Here is a 23,208-nt window from a genome sequence, read left to right on the forward strand (position 1 = left end):
GTATAAACAAGCCACTAAGGCAGCGGAGATGAAGGTTTATAACTTGGACTTTGTAGTTGAGAGAAACCTACCCAAGAAAGGTAAAGTGGCTTTGAGGTTCACTAGATGGAAAGGAAAGTCATTCTTAGCAAAGGAGATCATGTGCAAAAGCACAATTTAAGAGAGCACTGTACCTAGACTGTCTACAGAATTGCAGATGATCTGGAAAGGAAGATGAGACTTCAGAGAAATAGGCCTCTTGATGCTCAGCCTAAGAAGTTTGTCTTTTTTTTTTTTTTTTTTTTTGCCGAATTGGAGAACCTAAAGGCATTTTTAGTAGCAACATGGCATAATCAAAGGAACTTTTCAAAAACTTACTTTGGAAGTAGTTTGGATACACTGAAGGGGTAAGATATCAACAGGGTGATCAGTAGATAGTGCAAACAGAGAGAAAACCTTGAGGTCATACAATGAAAATGGGAAAGGAAATACACATATGAAATAGAATGAAGAATAAAGGATAGCATAGTAATAACAACGGGACTCAGATGGGGGAGACTGGTAGTAGCAATTATCTTTGGCTAAGTGAGATTTCGTATTCTGTTTTTGATAGTGAAGGGTGGCAGAATATGCCACTACAAAATATGCCACTTTTGTCAAATGGATTATTTTAAGCTAAAGGCACTTGAAAAATAGCAGATACAAAATGGGCACTATGCCATCCCTACCCCATACCAGGAGAACAGAAACATCTCATCACCAGAGACAGAAAAAAATTCTTATGTAAAAGGTGTTATAAGGAGAGTTCTTAACACCAGAGATAAGGAATCGTGGCTGAGAAAAATGTGCCCAAGCAATGTTTGTTAAAATAATTCATCTTCATTCGTTTCCTCAAACATTTTAATTATTGTTCCTATGCTCAGTGTGACTCCACATCATGTATAACCACAAGAATGTAATCAAAATTAGAATGGGTTGCATTCCATGTAAGTATGTCAAAATATACCCTACTGTCATGTATATCTGAAAACAAACAAAAAAGAAAAAGAAAAAAAAAATGATTAGGCATATACACAATGGAAATGCCTAACTATGTTCACCATGTGCAAGAATGTTTACAACAGCATTATGTACAAACTGGAAACAATTCAAATATGTATCAATAATTAAAGAATAAAAAAAACCTATCTACCTAAATATTTTTATTTATGAGTTAGTGAACTTCAGTGAGGAAAAAGGACATAAACATTTATATAGGCCCCATTTCTACAAGTATTACAAATATAAATCATGATAAAATATCATTTTAAAAATTCCCCAACAAAAAAAAAACTTGCACGTTCTAAATACTGCTGTCAGTAATGGACAGTTTCCAGTTGCTTTCTCTCTTTTTGAGTGGCATAAGAAGCCTATCATTTTCACTAGAAACACTAAAGTTCAAGTGTCATAACAATTAAAGTTTAATTTTGTAGTTTAAAATTTTATACTACCTCTACCACTTTATTCTCTCTGCATTCTTTGGATTGAAAGAAAAGAGACAGAGAAACCTGGGAATTGTTAAAATGTAAAAATTAAAGCTATAATGTAATTTGAGCTTAAAAAAGTGTTGTAGTTTATAAAATTGACAAGGTCCTTTTATTTTTTAATGCTTCTCCAAGTGCCAATCAATTATATAAAGCTCTGAGTAATGAATGGCATAAAACACAGTTCCAAAGTCTTTAAGTTTTATTTTTCAAGGAATATATTACATGTTAAAACATCACATTAAAACAGTGAAGTAAAACAAACATGATAGAACTACTTTTTCCTAACATAATATACCTTAACTTTGACTAGAATTTTCATATAGTTGGCATTAATTATTTTCAACACTTTCTTACTAGTACTTTACACAATATGCATTCTTCGTGGTAGTATATATTGTCTCTACCCAGACTATTTGGACTGTACAGTGTAAACAGGGCAGCACAAGCCACTGACACCTTTGTTGGTAGTCTAAAACTTACAGTTAACTAAGGGTCAATTATGTAACCCCAGATAATCTCTCCAGGACTTCCCTACCTCAGCTTCTCAAACTCCCCAAAGGGGCTGGTTTATTGTTATAAAACTACTTACCAAATTACCTATAGAAAAATGTTTCTACTATTTCTAAAAGAGTTAGAATAAGAAATAATTTGACAATCCTCTTCAGTAACTTAGCTTAAATCAAACTTGCTTTATTTTTGTAAATATTATGTGTTCAAAATAGTATAGACTCTTTGTAAATGTAAACATATATAGTTATATGAGTTGTTTTGTTTGTTCCTAGCTAAGCTGGATTCCAAATTTGGATTCCAAATTTCTACTTGGTAACATAAATAAAAAATGTCTTATTACATTTTCAATAGACACATATTTTCTAATATTAGAAATAAATTAGATTAAAATATTTTAAAACATCTAAATTTTGTTAACATTTATACTATATAAAGAAAAAAGGAGGATTACAGAAAGAGAAAAAGGAACTTACCTTTTCTTCTGTCTTCTACAAGAAAACTTCAAAAATGTTTATTTTTAAAATTGGAATTCAGTTTTTTCAAAAGGAAAAATAAGATTCCATTTTATGGGAAATCATGTTTCAAGAAAAGGTAAAATATTAGCGTATCAACCACAAGGTGGTGCTATAATTCCACACTAGAATTGATAGAAGCTGATGTATTGTTCTTTCAAAACTGTGGAGTTTTATAAATGCTCTCCTGTAATTGATAAAATAAAGCTAACAGGATTCATTAATTTTGGATGTACTATTAAAACTTTGCTAAATTCAAGGTTATATTCTTTAATAGGCTAACATAAAAAGCTAATAGTTTTAAAAGTCTAGTGACAACATTTGTTGGGATATTAAAAATACTTTTTCAAAAAAGTTATCTGTTCACCAGTGAAAATCAAATTAGATATATGTATTGAAAACAGATGAGTAGGATGCAATCAGATGTTCTATATGATAAAAAAGAAAAAAAAAACTTTTTATCTTTCAAGTTTCCTGAGTATTGCCTAGGATTATTAGTATATTTTTATTTACAAAGTTTAGAAGTATACTATGTAATAATTTCTAAAATGAATTTCATTTTCTCTTGATTTAACTTCATCTAAGGCTTTTACCATTCGAAAATATTTACAACTTCCATCAAGAGAAAAAAAAAATTCACTGTGCATCTTCTGACAGCCACCATCTGCATCTGGCTGCTGGTCTTAAAATGTTATATACCGGGGAATTTAAATACTCAACACATCTCTCAAAGTGATCTTTCAGAACCTTTTCAATACAAAAAGAGAATCATACCCCGATTCTCAGTGTTAATTGGAAAGGTACTGCTGCTTTTTGACTAAGCATAAAATAGCTGTATTTTTTAGCTTTAATTTTCAATGAGCATTTTTAACTTTTCACTACTGCTTATTCGTTAGCACAGATGGCAAGATGGTATGTACGAGAGCCTCTTGGGTACAATATGCAAGTCCTAGCTGGAATGTTTCCAACAGGATGTAAACTATGGTCCTCAAGTCTGTACGTTAAAAAACATATTACTTAGCACATTGCCAACAAATGTCAACACAAAAATACAGTGCTTGCTGTAATGACTTCACTCTGTAAAGGTAATGTACTGAAACATAAGTTTTTTCTAAGAAAAGTGAAGGAGAGTAAAGCAGTATAATCAAAGCTCAAAAATAATATTTATTCAATAATGAATGAAAAACTCATATCAAATGGAATTCAAATTCTTAATAAAAATTGCAGTATATTAAAATTATATAGATTCTTAAAATATACAACATGTACAGTAGTCAAAGTTCTAGAGAGGTTCATGCAGGAAATTCTACAATTAGTGACTTGAGCATTTCAGTAACTCTGCTGTTTCTTCAAACCTGAAATAGAATAAACAAATGATATGTTACGTAAATAAATGATTCATAATGAAGAACATGATTTAAATTGTTAAGACTATGCTTTTGAGTCTAAAATAAATTTTAATATTTTCCCTACTTTTAGGCACAGTTGCTATTAATAAACTTAAATATACCATAGGAGATAAAAAATAGTCAATTCTTGAAGCATGAGTTATTTTAACATTTCTCACATTTCAAAATATTAAGTTTTTAATGTAGTAGGTTGTATAATATTGTTATAAAATTTCATTTTGTATTTCCTTTGAACTGGTCTTTAAAAAATACCAGGTGTAATGTCATTTGAGCTAAAGTACTGTCAACAGTATTACTTTATCAATAACTTACTGAAAAAGATGCTTTAAACCATTTATTTATATTTTTAATATTTTGATAAGTCAGTTATCAAAAAAGATAACTCGATTAACTATCAACCCAAAATATCTTTGCACTCTTTAATCCACAGTTAATTCCATTAACAATGTTTTATACCACTTCTTGGAAACCAAAACAGTGACTCATCTCACAAACACATAATTGTAGGTGGATTTATTATCCACTGGAGTCTTGAAGGAAATTCCACACCTGATTGAGACCTTTAAGGTTTGAAACATATGCACATTCTATATATATTGTAATCCAATACAATTCCCTACAGAGAAATTAATTTCTGTTGCCCCTTTCTGTTACTTACATTTTTTTCATCCTTTCCAATTTCTGGATTGTTGTTTCCTTTAATTTAAAAAGCAACAAATTTAGGCGATTTCTCAAAGTAAATCATCCTCAAAGACGGACCATGAATATATAAAACACAGTCTGAAATATTGCATCGATTATTGTTACTTATCACAAAGAATTTTGATAGATTAAGATTTACATAGTTTTGCTTTTTCCTGATAATAGCATATACAACTAAAGTGAATGCTTGCTTATTTTCTTGACCTTAGAAAGGAGATCATCTGTACAGCTGTCAGTTTTTCTTACCTCTGAAGTCTCTTTCAAACCACTGTAAATAACAGTTGAAGCTCTGGGAGTTGAATCTGTTTCTGTACTATAACCAGAGGACAGAGGAATATTTGCTGATGCTTCCACTTCACTTTTTCTATCTGAGAAGAGATAAGTTTTATGTCACCTTTTCCTTTCACAATAGCATCCATGTCCATAAACTTTAATTACAGATGGAAGAAAAATAAACATTATCATAAAATGGCTACTGGTATAGTATTCTTTCAAGAGAACTGCCTACATGTGAAGAATCTAAATGGTATAAAATGGCTACTAAAAATGGCAAAAGGCAGCTGAGCATAGTGTTACATGCCTATAATCCCAGTTATTCAGGAAGACTATGCAGGAGAATTTCCAGTGTGAGGCCAACATAGGCAATACAGCAGACTGTCTAAAAAGAAATTGCAACAGATAATATTATCTTCATCATGACACAATCAGTGTGAATAAATAGGTAAGTTCATAATTTATTTTTAAGCCACTGACGCACACATATTGTTTTCTTAAAATGGTAGTATTTATAGTAAATAACAAATGCTCAGGAATTTGTCATGATGCTTTTATCATGAATTTGTTTAGTAAATATTTTACAATATTGTTCTGTGGCAAACAGAAACTTCTACTACTACTAAAACTTGACAATATATACCTTTAAAGAATCAAGAAACATCCTTATCCCAAGTTGATACACATGACAAAAACAACGTGCACAATTCATGATCCAGTTTTTCTCTAAATAAAAAATTTTAACATTTTGGATAAAATGATGGCAAATTTTTCCTATAATTCGATCAATTATGGACCATTAGAGATAGTACATGCCCCACCAAATCAATCCTACAGTCATACCCCATTATGTCAGAGTAATTCTGATTGCAAAGATAAGGGAAACAACAACAAAACAGGCGTCCATTTGAACCGATTTAAATAAGATAGTTTTATCGTAAGCCTTTATTGACAACCTTAGTTCGGGAACAAAATATTAATAGAGGAGGACTTAAACAACTATAAGACTTCAATTTTTATCTCAAATGGAATCACTGTCTCTTTTGCCTACTTCTTTTGTCACTTGCTCCCTTTCTCTGCTTTTGTCTATAGAGTGGCTTTCACTGTTCAATCATCAGCATGAATTTGAATAAAATGGCCATCCTAGCCCAGGCCCAACATTATTTGGTAATGAGTAACATGAAGTTATTCTTGAGGTCTTAATTCCAAATTCTAAGAGAGAGAATAGAATTTGTCTCAACACCCTTTGGATTGGTATTCGCTGGGTTATGTGTCTACTATTGATCCAATTAGCTGAGCCTGAGGGTCCAGAGCATATGGCACAACTTTGAAGACTAGAGAGATCCATATTTTTTTACCAGGGACTTTGAGCAATAAGTAATTTTAAGGAACAATCTAAAACTAAGCAGGCATTGTATCTACTATGCCCTAAATCTTCTATTATTTTCTATGGGTAGAGATAAGTATACTCTGACAGTACTGATGTTATTCCCCAAAGAGGAAGGATTCCTAGGAAGAGGATACAGGACTGGGAAGATGGAGATATCAGGGAGTAAAGGAATGGCTTTTCTGCCCCTGCATTTTGGGGCCTAAAGGTATCTAGCCTTGTTCAAGGGTGTGTTTTGTGATGGAAGGAAATTGGTATTATGCAGGCTGGGAGGCTATTCAGACAGATCTCCCCATGGGGATTACAAAGGGTATACAGTGTAGCATACAAACACCAGGCACATTTCATAGTCAGATGTGTTAAGTGCATATTACTTTCAGTAACAATTTTTCTTATTGCTTTCTTGAACCTTTAGTAAAGTCTTGTTTAAACATAATTGTTTCTTAGCCATGTTGTAGGAAATTGAGAAAAGAATTCAGTTCAGATTGCAAAAGAAAATGGAGAGCAGTGACCCATGACACCAGTTCCCAGAAGTCAGTCATTAAGAGCATTTCAGTAGTGACTGCTAAGAGATCCCTCTGAAGAAAAGGAAATCTAAGGTACAGGACACTAGATCTTCTAGACAGTTCTCCTTACATGACTGTCAAATTTGGAGTGTTATTACCTTTTACCAGTAAGGGAACTAGCTGCATCCTTTACTATTTAATAATTTGTCAGCAAATCAAGGACCTATGTGCATATCCAACCAGTTTCTGAATCTTAAGTATTCTATACATATTATATTCAAAAGTGAACTCATTATTTTTCCCAAATCTTCTCTTCTTCCTGAATTCCCTATTTTACTAAAGAGTACCAACTATCTGCTCAATCACATGAGTCAAATATGAGTAAGCAGTCAGTCTTAACTTTTCCTCTCTCCTTCACTCCTTCTTCAATCAGTGAATGAAGTAATATCTTATTGATAAATAAAGTCTTTCTGATTTGAACATCAAATTATTTCCAAAACTTATTCCCTGATCTTTATCTTCATGATTGTAGCCTTAGTTCAGACATCTGTTATTCTTCTAAAACAATGACCAATGAACTATTCTTAAACTACTGTCCTTGTCCATCTTATATTCTACTAATCAATCACTAAACTACTGTTATGACACAAATTGAGGATATTAACCTTGCCCACATGTACCCATCCTTCTAGTCATACCTGAACAAACCATACCCTTTTGTGGTGTCATACTTTAATAATATGTTTTACTTCTATGGGGGAAAGGCCCAAACAAAGCAAACAAGACAAAAACAAGACAATCAGCCCCGACACTGGGGTAGCCTAAATGGCAATTAACACCTAAATTATTGTAGTCCCCATAAATAATATGAACACATTACAATTTCTTTAAAAGCAATATCACATAAAGTCATGAAATAGAAAAACCAAAATCAACATAAAACCACTGTCATTTCTGAGGAGACAAAAGCATTATGTAACCACAAAAATGACTAGATATAGCCCTTTCTCCACTAACATGAGTACTTCTTTTCCATTGAAAATTTCAGCTCAATTTCATTCTTATCATCAAATTGCCCCTGCTTCCTGACAACATTCAAATCAGAAGAGCCCTCACTTTCTTAAATCCTCTAAATAAATAAATTAATTAAATGACCCAAGCAAAACTCAATCCTTAAAAGGTTCTACTACTTTACTTTTACTGAGCTGCCTTACAGTTTTCCACGAATACTACACTTTTGATAAAGGGAAACAAATCTGGAACCTCATAGAAATCCTTCCTGATGGAATAATGATTCTATGACTAGACTGGTAAATTACTGCTTTCTGCATGCAAATGAAATCAAACCTTATGTTTTCAAGCATCATGTAAGGAAAAAGGTGTTAAGGCTTTATAAACTGGACTCTTTAATTTATAAACTATTAAACACATATTTGCCTCATTCATAACCTAACATTCATTTCAGACAGTGTTCTGATATAGGCTTAGAGTATATTCTGTAATAATAATGTTATTAAAAAACAGTAAGCCGGGGCTGGGGCTCAGTGGTTAAGCACTTGCCTAGCACGTGTGAGGTATTGAGTTCAATTCTAGGCACATAAATTAATAAAATAAAGGTATTGTGTCCATCTACAACTAAAACAATATATCTAAAAAAACCCAGTAAGGTTCAATATGCAAATCAAACTTTAAAAAGTAATATTTTGCAAAGAGTACATTCAATATTCTTTCGATGCAGAAATATTTGAGCTTCACGAGATGTTATAGATATACTTTCTGTCTGCTAGAAAGACAGATCAGAAGATAATTTTTGTTTTCACTACTCTTAGAGCAGTGCTATGATATTTGATGAATAAATGCATGAATAAACGAAAAAAAATCAATATTTTTACCAAATCTGAAAATTGCAGTCTATAATAAATTTAGCACCTAAAATAATATGTCAAATAATTATATTTAATAACTTAATCACTAAAACAGTTCTCTGTGTGATGATGAAATTGGCATGTTTTTTCTCCAGAAAAACATGGTGGTGGGAAGGGAGTGAGCCACCCCGTGCCCTGCACTGACGTGCCAGTAGATCTCACCTAGTCGGAATACTCCATCTCTGAGAGTGTTAGAGGACCCCTATTCAGCTGCTCTCCACAGAAATCCCCAGCATTGTGACCCCACAAGGGTCTCCAGGCCTCAGCATTGGAATAGGACACCTGGTCTTGGAGCAGGACCTAAAGCCTGAAGTTCCAGCCCACTCAAGACTTGACAAGAGCCTTAGCAGAATCACCTATCAACACATCTGCAGATGGCCAAGACTTCATGCAGCTCCCACACATGTCACTCAGCTGCTACCTACCCTCAGCTCAACACCATCGCCCGGCTCCCCAGGCTCCCCCCCACGTCACCAGACACCCCGTCACTGAAAACACACCACTGCCATATTGACTCAACATTCTCACCAAATTAGCTGGGAGCAGTTCCCAGATCAGATATCGAATGGCTAGGTACCAGGTTTCCAACCTTTCCCCTTCCCCAGCGGCAGTAACCCAACACAGTAGCTGCCTAACACAGGTGTGCAGTTCGATCAGAGAGCCGCCTACAGGAGTCCCCAGGGTCAGAGTTTCCTCAGTTGAGAACTGCTAGGGGAGAGGGAGACAGGGCTAAAGTCTGGAGCCTAACAAGAGACCAGGAACTGGGAAATCTCCAGGCAAGAGAGGGAGATAGTATCAGGCGCTCAAGTCATACAAGCAGTCCCAGAAAGAGACCCATGAGGTGCAGTCTTTCTGCAGGGACTAGAGGGTGCCACTCCCCACATCCAGTTGCCCTGTGCCAGGACCAGTCTTCCCACTCTGGTTACCTCCACCATCCAGAGGGCAGAGACACCAGGTCACAACAGTCTTCCCCACCTACGGTATGAGAAGAGAAGCAGGAAAGATGCAGATCTCTAAAGCTAGCTACAACCCTAATTTCTTCCTTTGAGTTGTTTGTTTGCTTTTTCTTTTCTACCTCTCTATCCTCCGGCCCTCACATCCCCAACATATGTGAAACCAAGAACTTTGCATAAAATAGGACTTTGAGGAGTGAGTCATCTGAATAATATAATATAGAGGTGTTGTATATGCCCTTTTTTTTCTTTTCCTTTTTATTCTTTTCCCTTCCAAATTTTAGTGTTTTAACATCTGTATTTTTCTAAATACATATGTGTTTTATATACTCTATTGTCATCCCACATATTTGCCTACCCTAAATTACTTCCTGTCTTTTCTCTTGCTACTAACTCTCTTCACTAGATTTCTCCTTCACAATTCCTAAGATATTTTAACTCTATATCCTCACATCCTACCTCCTCAGCATATCGTCATACACCTGACTCCCAGTTTATTGTCCACCATCAGAAGCTGTAAACCTTTTTACAAACCTACTGGTTATATTTTAGATAATAATTGAATCCAACATTTCTGTACAGCGAGACTAAACTGTAAACGTCTTAATAACAACAAATTGTTCATAGGTGGTATATTGTTGATATTGTGATCTGTTAATATTGTCCTTCCCCACAAAGGAGAGGTCTTGGAACCCTACAAGAGCACTACAAACCTATAGGATAAACACAATAAGAATCTAGACCCACAGAGATGGAAAGGAAAACACATGAGAAACATGAAAAGACAAGGGAAGAAAGTGCCCCAAACAAATGAAGACACCACTTCAATAGAATCATTGGTAGTCACAGCAGAAGAAATGACATAGAAGGAGTTTAGGATGTACATGGTTAAAATGTTCTGTGAACTCAAGGAAAATATAAGAGAGCTAATATAGGCAGTAAAAGATCACTTCAACAAGGAGATACATAAACAAATACGAGATGCAAAAGATCACCTCAACAGGGAGATAGAGGTTCTAAAAAAAACCAAACAGAAATCCTTGAAATGAAAGAAATAATAAACCTAATTAAAGCTCAAATGAAAGCATCACCAACAGAGCAGACCACCTGGAAGACAGGAAATCAGACAAATATATAATCTTGAAAAGAGCATAGACCACATAGTGATAATGGTAAGAAACCAAGAGCAGAACATTCAAGAAATATGAGATAGCATAAAAAGACCAAATTTAAGAGTTATTGCGATAGAGGAAGGCATAGAGGTCCAAACCAAAGGAATGAACAATCTATATTCAATGAAATAATATCAGAAAACTTTTCAAACATGAAGAATGAATTGGAAATCCAAATTCAAAAAACCTACAGGACGCCAAATGTACAAAATCACAACAGATCCACACCAAGGCACATTATAATGAAAATGCCGAATATATAGAATAAGGAGAGAATTTTAAAAGCCATAAGAGAAAGGAATCAGGTTACATATAGAGAAAATCAATTAAGGTAACAGCAGATTTTTCAACACAGACCCTGAAATCTATAAGACCCTGGAACAACATATATCAAGCTCTGAAAGAAAACGGGTGCCAACCAAGAATCTTATATACAGCAAAATTAAGCTTTGGATTTGAAGATGAAAAAACCTTCCACGTTAAACAAAAGTTAAAAGAATTTATAGCTAGAAAACCAACACTACAAAACATCCTTGGAAAAATATTCCATGAAGAGGAAACAAAAAACAACAATGAAAATCAGCAGAGAGAGGTAGTAGCCTAAAGGAAAAACTAATCAAAGAAGAAAATCAAGTCAAGTTAAATAACAAAAATAAACAATATGGCTGGTAAAACAAACCATGTCTCAATAGTAACACTGAATGTTAATGCTTAAACTAGCCAATCAAAAACCATAGGGTAGCAGATTGGATTAAAAAAAAAAAAAGATCCAACAATATGCTGCCTCCAGGAGACTCATCTGATAGGAAAAGACATACACAGACTGAAGGTGAAAGGTTGGGAAAAATCACACCACTAACATGGACTACAGAAGCAAGCAGGGGTTTCCATACTCATATCAAATAAAGTGGACTTGAAGCCAAAGTTAATCAAAAGGGATAAAGATGGACATTACATACTGCTCAAGGGAATCATACACCAATAAGACATAACAATCACAAATATATATGCCTCAAACAATGGTGCAGCTATACTCATCAAACAAATTCTTCTCAAGTTCAAGAGTCAAATTGATCACAACACAATAATCTTTAACACACCTCTCTCACCACTGGATAGATCTTCCAAACACAAGTTGAATAAAGAAACTATAGAACTCAATAATACAATCAGTAACTTAAGACTTAACTGACATATACAGATATTTCAACCTGCATCAAGCAGATACACTTTCTTCTCAGCAGCATATGGATCCTTCTCTAAAACAGACAATATATTATGCCACAAAGAAACTCTTAGCAAATACAAAAAAGTAGATATACTACCAAGCATTTTATCAGATTATAATGGAATGAAATTGGAAATCAATGATGAAATAAAAAATAAAAATTACTCCAACACCTGGACACTAAACAATATGCTACTGAATGAACAATGCATTGCAAAAGACATCAAAGAGGAGATTAAAAAATTCTTAAAGGTAAATGAGAACATAGGCACAACACATTGAAATCTCTGGGACACCATAAAAGCAGTTCTAAGACAAACGTTCATTGCATGGAGTTCATTCCTTAAAAGAAGAAAAAGTCAACAAATAAATGACCCTACTTTACATCTCAAAGCCCTAGAAAAAGAAGAACAGATCAAAAGCAGTAGAAGGCAAGAAATAATTAAAATTAGAGCTGAAATCAATGAAATCGAAACAAAAGAAACAACTGAAAACTTGACAAAACAAAAAGTTGGTTCTTTGAAAAAATAAATAAAATTGTCAGACCCTTAGCTATGCTAACAAAGAGAAGGAGAGAGAGAACTCAAATTACCAGAATACATGATGAAAAAGGTAATATCACAACAAACACTATAGAAATACACAGGGTAAATAAAAATTATTTTGAAAACTTATATTCCAACAAAACAGAAGATATCGAAGGCATCGACAAATTTCTTAAGTCATACGATTTGCCCAGATTGAATCAGGAAGATGTACACAATTTAAACAGACCAATATCAAGTAATGAAATAGCAGATGCCATTAAAAGTCTATCAACCAAGAAAAGCCCAAGAGTAGATGGATACACAGCCGAGTTCTACAAGACCTTTAAAGAAGTACTAATACTAATACTCTTCAATTTATTTCAGGGAATAGAAAAAGAGGTAACACTTCCAAACTCACTCTATGAGGCCTATATCACCCTTATACCAAAACCAGGCAAAGATATCAAAGAAATAAAACTTTAGACCAATATCTCTAATGCACATAGATGCAAAAATTCTCAATAAAATTCTGGCAAATCGAATACAAAAACATAACAAAAATATTGTGCACCATGATCAAGTGGGATTTATCCCAGGGATGCAAGGTTGGTTCAACATAAGGAAATCAATAAATGTAATTCATCACATCAACAGACTCAAAGATAAGAATCATATGATCATCTCAATAGATGCAGAAAAAGCATTTGACAAAATATAGCACCCCTTCATGTTCAAAACACTAGAAAAACTAGGAATAACAGGAACATATCTCAACATCGTAAAGGCTGTCTAAACTAAGCCCCTGGCCAACATCATTCTAAATGGAGAAAAATTGAAAGCATTCCCTCTAAAAACTGGAACAAGACAGGGATGCCTTCTTTCACCACTCCTATTTAACATAGTCCTTGAAACACTGGCCAGAGCAATTAGACAGAGGAAAGAAATTAAAAGGATATATATAGGAAAAGAAAAACTTAAACTAGTACTATTTGCTGACAATATGATTCTATACTTAGAAGACCCAAAAAGCTCCACCAGAAAACTTCTAGAACTAGTAAATGAATTCAGCAAAGTAGAAGGTTATAAAATCAACATCCATAAATCAAAGGCATTTCTGTATATCAGTGACAAATCCTCTGAGAGGGAAATGAGGAAAACTACCCCATTTACAATAGCCTCAAAAACAAAACTTGAGAATCAACTTAATGAAAGAGGTGAAAGATCTATACAATGAAAACTACAGAACCCTAAAGAGAGAAATCAAAGAAAACCTTAGAAGATGGAAAGATCTACCTTGCTCTTAGATAGGCAGAATTAATATTATCAAAATGACCATACTACCAAAAGTACTACACAGATTTAATGTGATTCCAATCAAAATCCCAATGGCATTCCTCAGAGAAATAGAAAAAGCAATCATAAAATTCATCTGGAAAAATAAGAGACCCAGAATAGCTAAAGGAATCCTAAGCAGGAAGAGTGAAGCAGGTGGCATCACTATACCAGACCTTAAACTATACTACAAAGCAATAGTAACAAAAACAACATGGTATTGGCACCAAAACAGACTGGTAGACCAATGGTACAGAATAGATGACAGAGAGACTAACACACAAAATTACAATTATCTTATATTGGACAAAAGAAACCAAAAACATGCATTGGAGAAAAGATAGCCTCTTCAACAAATGGTGCTGGGAAAATTGGAACTCCATATGCAACAAAATGAAATTAAACCCTTATCTCTCACCATGTACAAAACTCAACTCAAAGTGGATCAAGGACATAGGGATTATACCAGAGTCTCTCCGTCTAACAGAAGAAAAAGTAGGCTCTAATCTTCATCATGTGGGAGTAGGCCCCAACTTCCTTACTAAGACTCCTATAGTGCAAAAATTAAAAGCAAGAATCAATAAATGGGGTGGACTCAAACTAAAATATTTCTTCTCAGCAAAAGAAACAATCTGTGAGGTAAATAGAGAGCCTACATCTTAGGAGCAAATTTTCACCCCTCACACATCAGACAGAGCACTAATCTCTAAGGTATATAAAGAACTCAAAAAGCTAAACACCATAAAAACAAGTAACCCAATCAATAAAATGGCTAATGACATGAACAGACACTTCTCAGAAGAGGATATACTATCAATCAATAAATATATTAAAAAAATGTTCATCATCGCTAGCAATTAGAGAAATGCACATCAAAACTACTTTAAGAAATCAACTCACTCCAGTCAGAATGGCAGCTATTATCAAGACAAACAACAATAAGTGTTGGCGAGGGCTGGGGATGTGGCTCAAGTGGTAGCGCGCTCGCCTGGCATGCATGCGGCCCGGGTTTGATCCTCAGCACCACATACAAACAAAGATGTTGTGTCCTCCAAAAACTAAAAAATAAATATTAAAATTCTCTCTCTCTCTCTCTCTGTCTCTCCTTCTCCCTCTCTCTCTCTCACTCTCTCTTTAAAAAAAAATAAATAAGTGTTGGCGAGGATGTGGGGAAAAAGGCACACTCATACATTGCTGGTGGGACTGCAAATTAGTGCAGCTAATATGGAAAGCAGTATGGAGATTCCTTGGAAAACTTGAAATAGAACCACCATTTGACCCAGCTATCCCTCTCCTGGGTCTATACCCAAAGGACTTAAAAACAGTATTCTACAGGGATACAGCCACATCAATGTTTATAGCAGCATAATTCACAATAGCTGAACTGTACAACCAACCTAAATGCCCTTCAGTAGATGAATGGATTAAAAAATGTGGCATATATACACAATGAAATATTACTCAGCAAAAAAAGAGAATAAAATCATGGCATTTGCAGGTAAATGGATAGTGTTGGAGAAGATAATGCTAAGTGAAGTTAGCCAATCCCAAAAAAACAAATGGTGAATGTCTTCTCTGATATAAGGTGACTGACTCATAGTGGGGTAGGAAGAGAGAGCATGGGAGGAATAGATGAACTCTAGATAGGGCAGAGGGGTGGGAGGGGAAGGCAGGGGGCAGGGGGTTAGCAATAATGGTGGAATGTGATGGACATAATTATCCAAAGTACATGTATGAAGACATGAATTGGTGTGAACATACTTTATATACAAACAGAGATATGAAAAATTGTGTTCTGTATGTGTAATAAGAAGTGTGATGCATTCCACTGTCATGTATTTAAAAAAATAAAAGCAATTAAAAAAAAGAAAAAGAAATTGGCACGTGTACTAATTAAGTAGTGGTTAAGAGAAAAGAAATGATTGCATGCATTCAAATTTGTCTATCATTCGATAACTGTGTGACCCTTGGTTACTCAATCTCACTGTACCTCAGTTTCTTAATCTATAAAATATCGGTAATAATAGTATTTATCTTGTGTAGTTATTTTGAGAATTAAATCAGTTAATATAATAGGTAGAATTGTGCCAGGCACAGTTACTACTGTAATGTACTGTTGTTATTATTATATATATATAATAGCTAAAGATTATACTATATACTAAACTTTATACTATATACTAAACTATATACTATATACTAAACTTTACATACACTAAAATTTAACTACACAATGAATTCTCAATTGTACGAAGTATTTCTCCTACAAATACAATTTAATCATAGACACAAAATAAAAACATGTCTTTCAAGAACAATGGAAAAATCAAAAGAATAAATAAAAACTGTTGTTGATGCAATGTAAAACTAATTAAAACACATTTTTAAACATTTTAAAAAGAGCAAAAAAAAAAAAAAAAAGCTGTTGCTGAAAAACAGAAATCTTTATCCAAGCTGCTCAGTCACCCTGATAATATCTTTGTGAAGGCAAGAGACATGGGAAAGATCTGTCACTGCTGTCACTAATTTTAGATCTTTCTTCTTTTACTGCTATCAGTGAACTATTCAAATGCAAAAAGTTTTCAATAATTCACAGATTATTGACAAATGTTTTCTTCTTTTACATATATTATTTGCATTCAAGAATGCTACAAAAGTTTAAAAATTAAAAACGCTAAAGGTCGATTTTGTTAATCTAGAGTGACAAAAAGAGCAAGATGACTCCAAGGTTTGCAACTATGTACACTGGAATTTATTCACCCAACTATGCTACATGAGATATGTAAACTGGCTTCTCAAGCAATCCTTAGTTTCAGTAGTTTTTAGGTTCATTATTTTTTTCTGGAAGCTTTGTGTTTTCTTTAAAATACAAGGCTTGAGAATACTAAAATTACCAAGTACCTATAAAAATTATTTTTCTGAAAATCCCTTGTTATACCACCAATAATAATACTATTTAGGGACTTACCAAGAGTCTGAAGATCTACATCACTACCAGAAGCACATTCTTCACTCACTACATTTAAGTCTATATATTCATTCTGCAAAGTATAGTTATAAACATTTAGAATAAAATGAAAAGAAAAATGTTTTCATTTTATATTCTTACTGCCATGTATAAAATATTAAAAGAGAACAATGTTAAATAATTTAAATTATTTTATTTTCAAAGCAATATGTAAGTATTTGTAGGCATTAGAAGTATCTTTCAAATGTAGAAGCAAATTTAAGCTTCTTGAATCTACCAACTTTATTTTCTATGAAGAAAAAACGAAACAGAATTGAATTCTAAATAATAGAAACAAATTTCTCAGTTCCAATACAACAATGGTAAGTTCAGTTGTTATTTCTATGAAATTCACATTAGAAGTTATTAAGTAAAAAAAGAGTTGATTTTTCATCTTCTTCAAATATTGTACTATTAAGAGATTAATTTCAAACTTTTTATAAACAAAATCAAACATATTCTTACCTCATTTTAAGTAATTTAAGTATTTTTAACAACTTAGAGCTCAATTTACAGGTTTTCCAGATTATCCTACTTGATAAAGAGAAAAATAATAGCCACAGATAAAACAGGCTATATTTAGACAGAACTTCATTCTAAGTAAACATTTTCTCATTACCTAAATACTCTCATATTTAAATTTCCAATAGAAAACACTCCTAACAATAAAAAAATACTTTATTATATCTGAGATATTCTAGACATGCTAAGGAAAAATACCTTTTTGGACAAAAGCAATTCTGTTTCAAGAAGAGTGACACGACTCAGAAGATTAGTCCAGGTCGTTTCATCTACCATCACTTTTCCTTTCATTGCTTCTTCCAAACAGTCTAACCTTTTCTCTATGGAAGGCAACTTATTAAGCTTTTCTTGGCATTCAGCAAGCATGGTCTGTAGTGCAGTAATCTCGAGGTTAACTTTTACATCCTAAAATGATTAAAAGGATTAATTTATAAGTTGAAATTCCTTTAAAGTCAATGTATTCCCATTTTCACCATGTTATTCCAATAGTTAGGAGAGGCAGTACAGCAAGAGTCAAAAGAACTATCACTGGAAGGAGACTACTTGAACATTTAAGTTAGTTCATCTCAAATATGAGATCTCACGTTTCCATTCCCACCTAAAAAAATAGAGCAACAATAACTATTAACATGGTTCCTGTGAGTGAATCTACATAATGCCCTTAAATAATACAGATGGTACAATAAAATTTCCACTAACAATTTCTTTTAACAAACAAAACTAAGAGGAAATGACATTAAGGATGTGAGGGCGATCTGGCTGCGACATCTGTCACCCCATTGATCGCCAGGGTTGATTCGGCTGATCTGGCTGGCTAGGCGGGTGTCCCCTTCCTCCCTCACCGCTCCATGTGCGTCCCTCCCGAAGCTGCGCGCTCGGTCGAAGAGGACGACCTTCCCCGATAGAGGAGGACCGGTCTTCGGTCAAGGGTATACGAGTAGCTGAGCTCCCCTGCTAGAACCTCCAAACAAGCTCTCAAAAATGACATTAAGGGCATTGAGATTATTCACTGTGCCATATAACAGGAAATAAGTCAAATGGCTATCTGGTATTTTTTATAAATGCCAATTATATATTAAGATGTTCAGAAATCATATGACATAGATGAAGGATTGAAACAGATATTTTAGCAAAAGCAGTAGAGATCATGTATATAACAGGGTCCACGGCAATAAAGGCTAATAGAAATGGTAATCTAATAGAAAAAAAAATAGCATGGATCCAGAGAGGAAAATGAAAAGACAATGAAGTGCCAAGCTTTTCCAATCACCAATATAGGAAAACAAGTAGTAGGCAAACTCCACTGTACAAAGTGTTATATTTTTATCTCACTGGATTATAAATTTTTAAATTTTTTAATTTGTTCTTTTTAGATATACATGACAGTAGAGTATAATTTGACATACTATACATACACGGAGTATAAATTCGCATTCTTGTGGCTACACCAGATATGGAATTACACTAGTCATGTATTCATATATGAACATAGGAAACTTATGTCTCATTTATTCTACTGTCTTTCCTAGTCCCATCCCCACTCCATTCCCTTTATTCCCTTTTGTCCAATCCAATGAACTTCATTCTCCCCTTTCACCCCTGACACCATGTCTTCTTATTTTTTGCATTACTCAGAACATATGTCCAAAGTCCTAAACACAATAATAAATAATATCAGTTTAATTATATTTAGTATGACTGATTACTACATAATGATAACATGAGTAATATGCCATCATTAATAATTCAAAAGGCTAGAAATATGGCAAAGTTCAAACACTGAAACAGTTAAGGTTATCAAAAGAAATACTGGCATTTGATAAAGAAGTCTAACATTCTTACTTTTTGCTCATCCTTGATTTCAGGCACGTTTTCTTCAGGAATGTTTATTTCAGAAGGCTTTAAGCTCAACATATCAAATGCTTCATCAGTATCTGCTACTGAACTTGTTGTAGCTTCAGGAATGTCAACATTATCTTCATTATACAGGTGACGAATCACCACAGCTTTCTTCTGCATGAGAAAAATATGTAAGAAATACTTTAATGGTTGTACTCCCATAGTTATTTCAAACAACACATGGTCATTTTGCAAAAAGAATACCTGATCTTCCTTTCAAGATTTAAAAAATCTTAAATCGCCATATATAATATAATGTATCAAAATACTATAAAATATTATTTATATTTTTAAAAGCATTCTATTTTAAAACATTTCTATTTTAGAAAAAAATTGAAATATTTATTTAACGATCTTTAGATTTGTTTGAAAATGTCAGGAAGAGTTATTGCAATAAAGGTGAAACTAGATTAGCAAAGAATTGGTAAATTTTTGAAATGAGGTAATGGGTACTTTTACAAATGTTTAAAATATTCCATAATATAAAATGTTATTTTAAAAGAGCTGTGATATTCAACACAGTAACCACCATCTAATGTGGCTAGTCTAAATCAACATGTGCTAGAAGAACAGAGAACACAGGGTATTTCAGACTTATCACAAGAAAAAAAAAATCGCTCATTTTAAAAACATTGATTACATGTTAAAATCATGTTTTTAATAGATAATTGTACTATTAAAACTAAAAAGTATAATTAACAAGTCACAATATATTACACCGTCAGGTAACAATCAAAACCTAATAATGGCAAAGGGAAAATTCTGACAAGAAGAACTAGGTCCAACAATGCATTTATATAGGGCTCTTTTGCCTACTTACTTTCCACAGTTTGCATATACACTATACAAACTTAACATATGTGACAAAGTCATGAATAGCATTCTTTATAAAGTGCTGTGAAGGAGATAATTTGCTTTAATACAGATTCATATTTTGCCCATAAACAAAGAAATGTACTTAAGATTCTAACTTTTCTAAATCTTAGAATTTTAATATTTATTCAAATTTCTGATGATTAATTATAAATTATGTCAGACTGAAGATCTGACATAAATCATTAAATTTTGATAGATAATGAAGAAAACTAAGACAATAAAAAACAAATCTAGTGTATTGAAATTTTACATTTTTCTTTGTTAGGATAATTTTGATTACCCTTCAACCTACACACTGAAACAAATTGAAAAGTACATTTAATTATATCAAATCATATTTAATATCAAAGTAATAAGTACTTATTAAATATGCCCAATACTGTGCTAAAGCACAGTGAAGGTAAAAAAAAGTGATATAAATCCCTGTTTACTCATGTTCTAGTTAAGGAAGGATATATGATATAAATCATTTAACAGTAAGAAAATCATAAAAAGGGCTGGGGATGTGGCTCAAGCGGTAGTGCGCTTGCCTGGCATGCGTGCGGCCCGGGTTCGATTCTCAGCACTACATACCAACAAAGATGTTGTGTCCACTGAAAACTAAATAAATAAATATTTAAAAAAAAAAAAGAAAATCATAAAAAACTAACAAGAGTTAGAAGACTTAGAGATGTGTATGGATGAGAACTATGGGCAGTTATTCAGAATCCACGCCTCTTAGAATTCCTTTACTGACATAGCATAAGAACCTATTCATCTGGCATACTATCCTTCAATCTCAGAAAGTTTTTGCCAGATAGAAGACAGCTGAAAGTACATATATAATTTAAAAATAATACTTTGGTTTAAATATCTCTTGAAGATAGAAAAACTATACTTCTAAATATACTGGATACACTTAGGCATAGATGCTAAAAGTAGTCAAAAACTGATATCAAAACAGAGAAAATATTAAAAACACCTACATTTAAAACAATCAAAACCCAATTCCAAATTAGGAGATTATCAATCATTAGATAATCAATACTCTTAATTGTAAAACCATCAATGTATGTAAATTTATCATCATAACCTCCACTATAATTAATGGTGGGCTCTTCATATGTTCCCATTTTAGGAAGAACAGATACATATAATGAAGAGTAGATGTAGATAATTGCATAATGTAACTTTAAATTGCCAGTATTTTATCTGGGAAATGAAGCAGAATTTGAAAATAGAAATATAAGGCTTATTTGATTTTACATTGCTATTCTCTTCTTAAAACTTTAGGAACTTTCCCAAACAATATTTGGTATATGAAATAAACATCCCTACATTGTAGTATTTGACTCAAAAGTTTCACCATAGCCAGGGAGAGAAGTGAATCATGTATGTCATATTCACCATACAGATAACTCTTTATTAAATTATATGACATGTTTTTTTTTAATATTTTCATACCTTTCCTGAAGTCAGAAACCTGCCAGTAGTGACATCAATGCTGACAGATTCTAAAAGCGCTTTCTCATTGCTTGAGCAAGGTTCTAACTTACCAGCAATGCTTTTCTTTCTTTGTTGTGATGGAGTCTAGAAACAAAATGATATTAGACATAATTACAGCTGGGCATGGTGGCACATATTTTTCATCTCAGTGACTTGGGAGCCTGAGAGCAGGAGGATTGAAAGTTGAAGCCAACCTCATCAACTTAGCAAGAACCTAAGCAAATTAGTGAGACCTGTCTTAATAAAATATCTGGGAATATAGCTCAGTGGTAAAGGGCCCCTAGATTCAATGTTCAGTACCAGAAAAAAAAAAAAGGCATTGATTACAAATTTTCTGTGAAAGAATAATGTATACTTAATTTCACTATCATATAAATATTCATATATAAATATATCTAAAAATAATGAGACTCTAGAAACTACATGTCTTTTAAAAACTAAGAAGTGATGAAAATGCATTATCTTTGAACTGTTGGTTTAGGACTAGCAGTTCCAAGTTACAGGTGTATAAAAATAAGTGACTAGTATTTAAAGTAAACATAAAGCTTTATAAGATTACCCAAATCTGTGAATAATGTAATAATTGTATTATGCAACAACTGGCTATATAGGGGCTTAATTTTATACATTAAAATGTTGGGTCATTTAGCATAAGTTAGCATCCAAATCTATTCACAGAATTACCTTGGTAAGACTACTTAATTCCTTGTGCTTCTTCATCACACAATTCAAAATATCACAAGTAATCTGGATTTTCCATTCTGCGAACCCACATTGAATAAATTGCTTTTTTGTCAAAATTGGTTTATAATTAAATTGATCACGAAGAAGCTGAAAAGAGGAAAAAGATTCTGTAATGGAACCATTTTCTTCTTTAATCCAAAATGATAAATGGCTATTAGGTCAGGAGATAGCTATCTTCTAGAGGACAAGAAAGACTAAGTCATTAATGAATGCTATTACAGAAATTTATAGAGCTGGTATGAGTCATGAGAGGCATCCATGTAGAAAACAGACAGCGAGAGGGCTGGGGAATGTAACTCAGTGGCAGAACTCTTGCCCTAGTATTGCCTAGAATCCCTGGGTTTAATCCCCATTACAGCAAAACCAACCAGCCAACCAACCAATCAACCAGGTAGCTAGGAATGTGCCAGAGAGATGCAAAAATAGTCAATCATCAAAAAGTTCAAAAATCTTCATAGGTACTAGAAAATCTCCTTAGTTTATTAAAATACCATGCTACTATACTAGATGTCAGAAAACCATAGTTCCATTTGTTTATAATTCTATTACACTTTTAGACAAGTCAATATGTTTTATAAAAATATTCATTTTTTAGTTGTTAGACACAATATGTTTATTTTATTTATATGTGGTGCTGAGGATCAAAGCCAGGGCCTCACACGTGCTAGGCAGGCGCTCTACCACTGAGCCACAACCCCAGCCCCAAGTCAATATGTTTTTTGATCTCAATTTCT

At 33.3% G+C, this 23,208-nt stretch overlaps 1 protein-coding gene across 4 annotated transcripts in view; it reads right to left on the bottom strand.

The window, feature by feature from the left end:
• Positions 1-3,175: 3,175 nt before the first annotated feature.
• The window catches only part of Cep44 (centrosomal protein 44), a 36,511-nt gene continuing 16,478 nt past the window's right edge, over positions 3,176-23,208 (bottom strand). For all 4 annotated transcript variants that reach the window (XM_026389731.2, XM_026389730.2, XM_026389729.2 and 1 more), the window contains 8 exons: positions 22,415-22,561; positions 21,689-21,814; positions 19,313-19,483; positions 17,669-17,875; positions 16,910-16,982; positions 4,885-5,006; positions 4,595-4,632; positions 3,176-3,882 (listed from right to left, as the gene is read on the bottom strand). In XM_026389731.2, coding sequence (XP_026245516.1) covers positions 3,840-3,882; positions 4,595-4,632; positions 4,885-5,006; positions 16,910-16,982; positions 17,669-17,875; positions 19,313-19,483; positions 21,689-21,814; positions 22,415-22,561 — 927 coding nt within the window. In that variant the 3' untranslated portion in view covers positions 3,176-3,839. The remainder of the gene's footprint in view (positions 3,883-4,594; positions 4,633-4,884; positions 5,007-16,909; positions 16,983-17,668; positions 17,876-19,312; positions 19,484-21,688; positions 21,815-22,414; positions 22,562-23,208) is intronic.

This window comes from Urocitellus parryii, chromosome 14 (assembly GCF_045843805.1).
Source record: "Urocitellus parryii isolate mUroPar1 chromosome 14, mUroPar1.hap1, whole genome shotgun sequence".
Classification (NCBI taxonomy): Eukaryota; Metazoa; Chordata; class Mammalia; order Rodentia; family Sciuridae; genus Urocitellus; species Urocitellus parryii.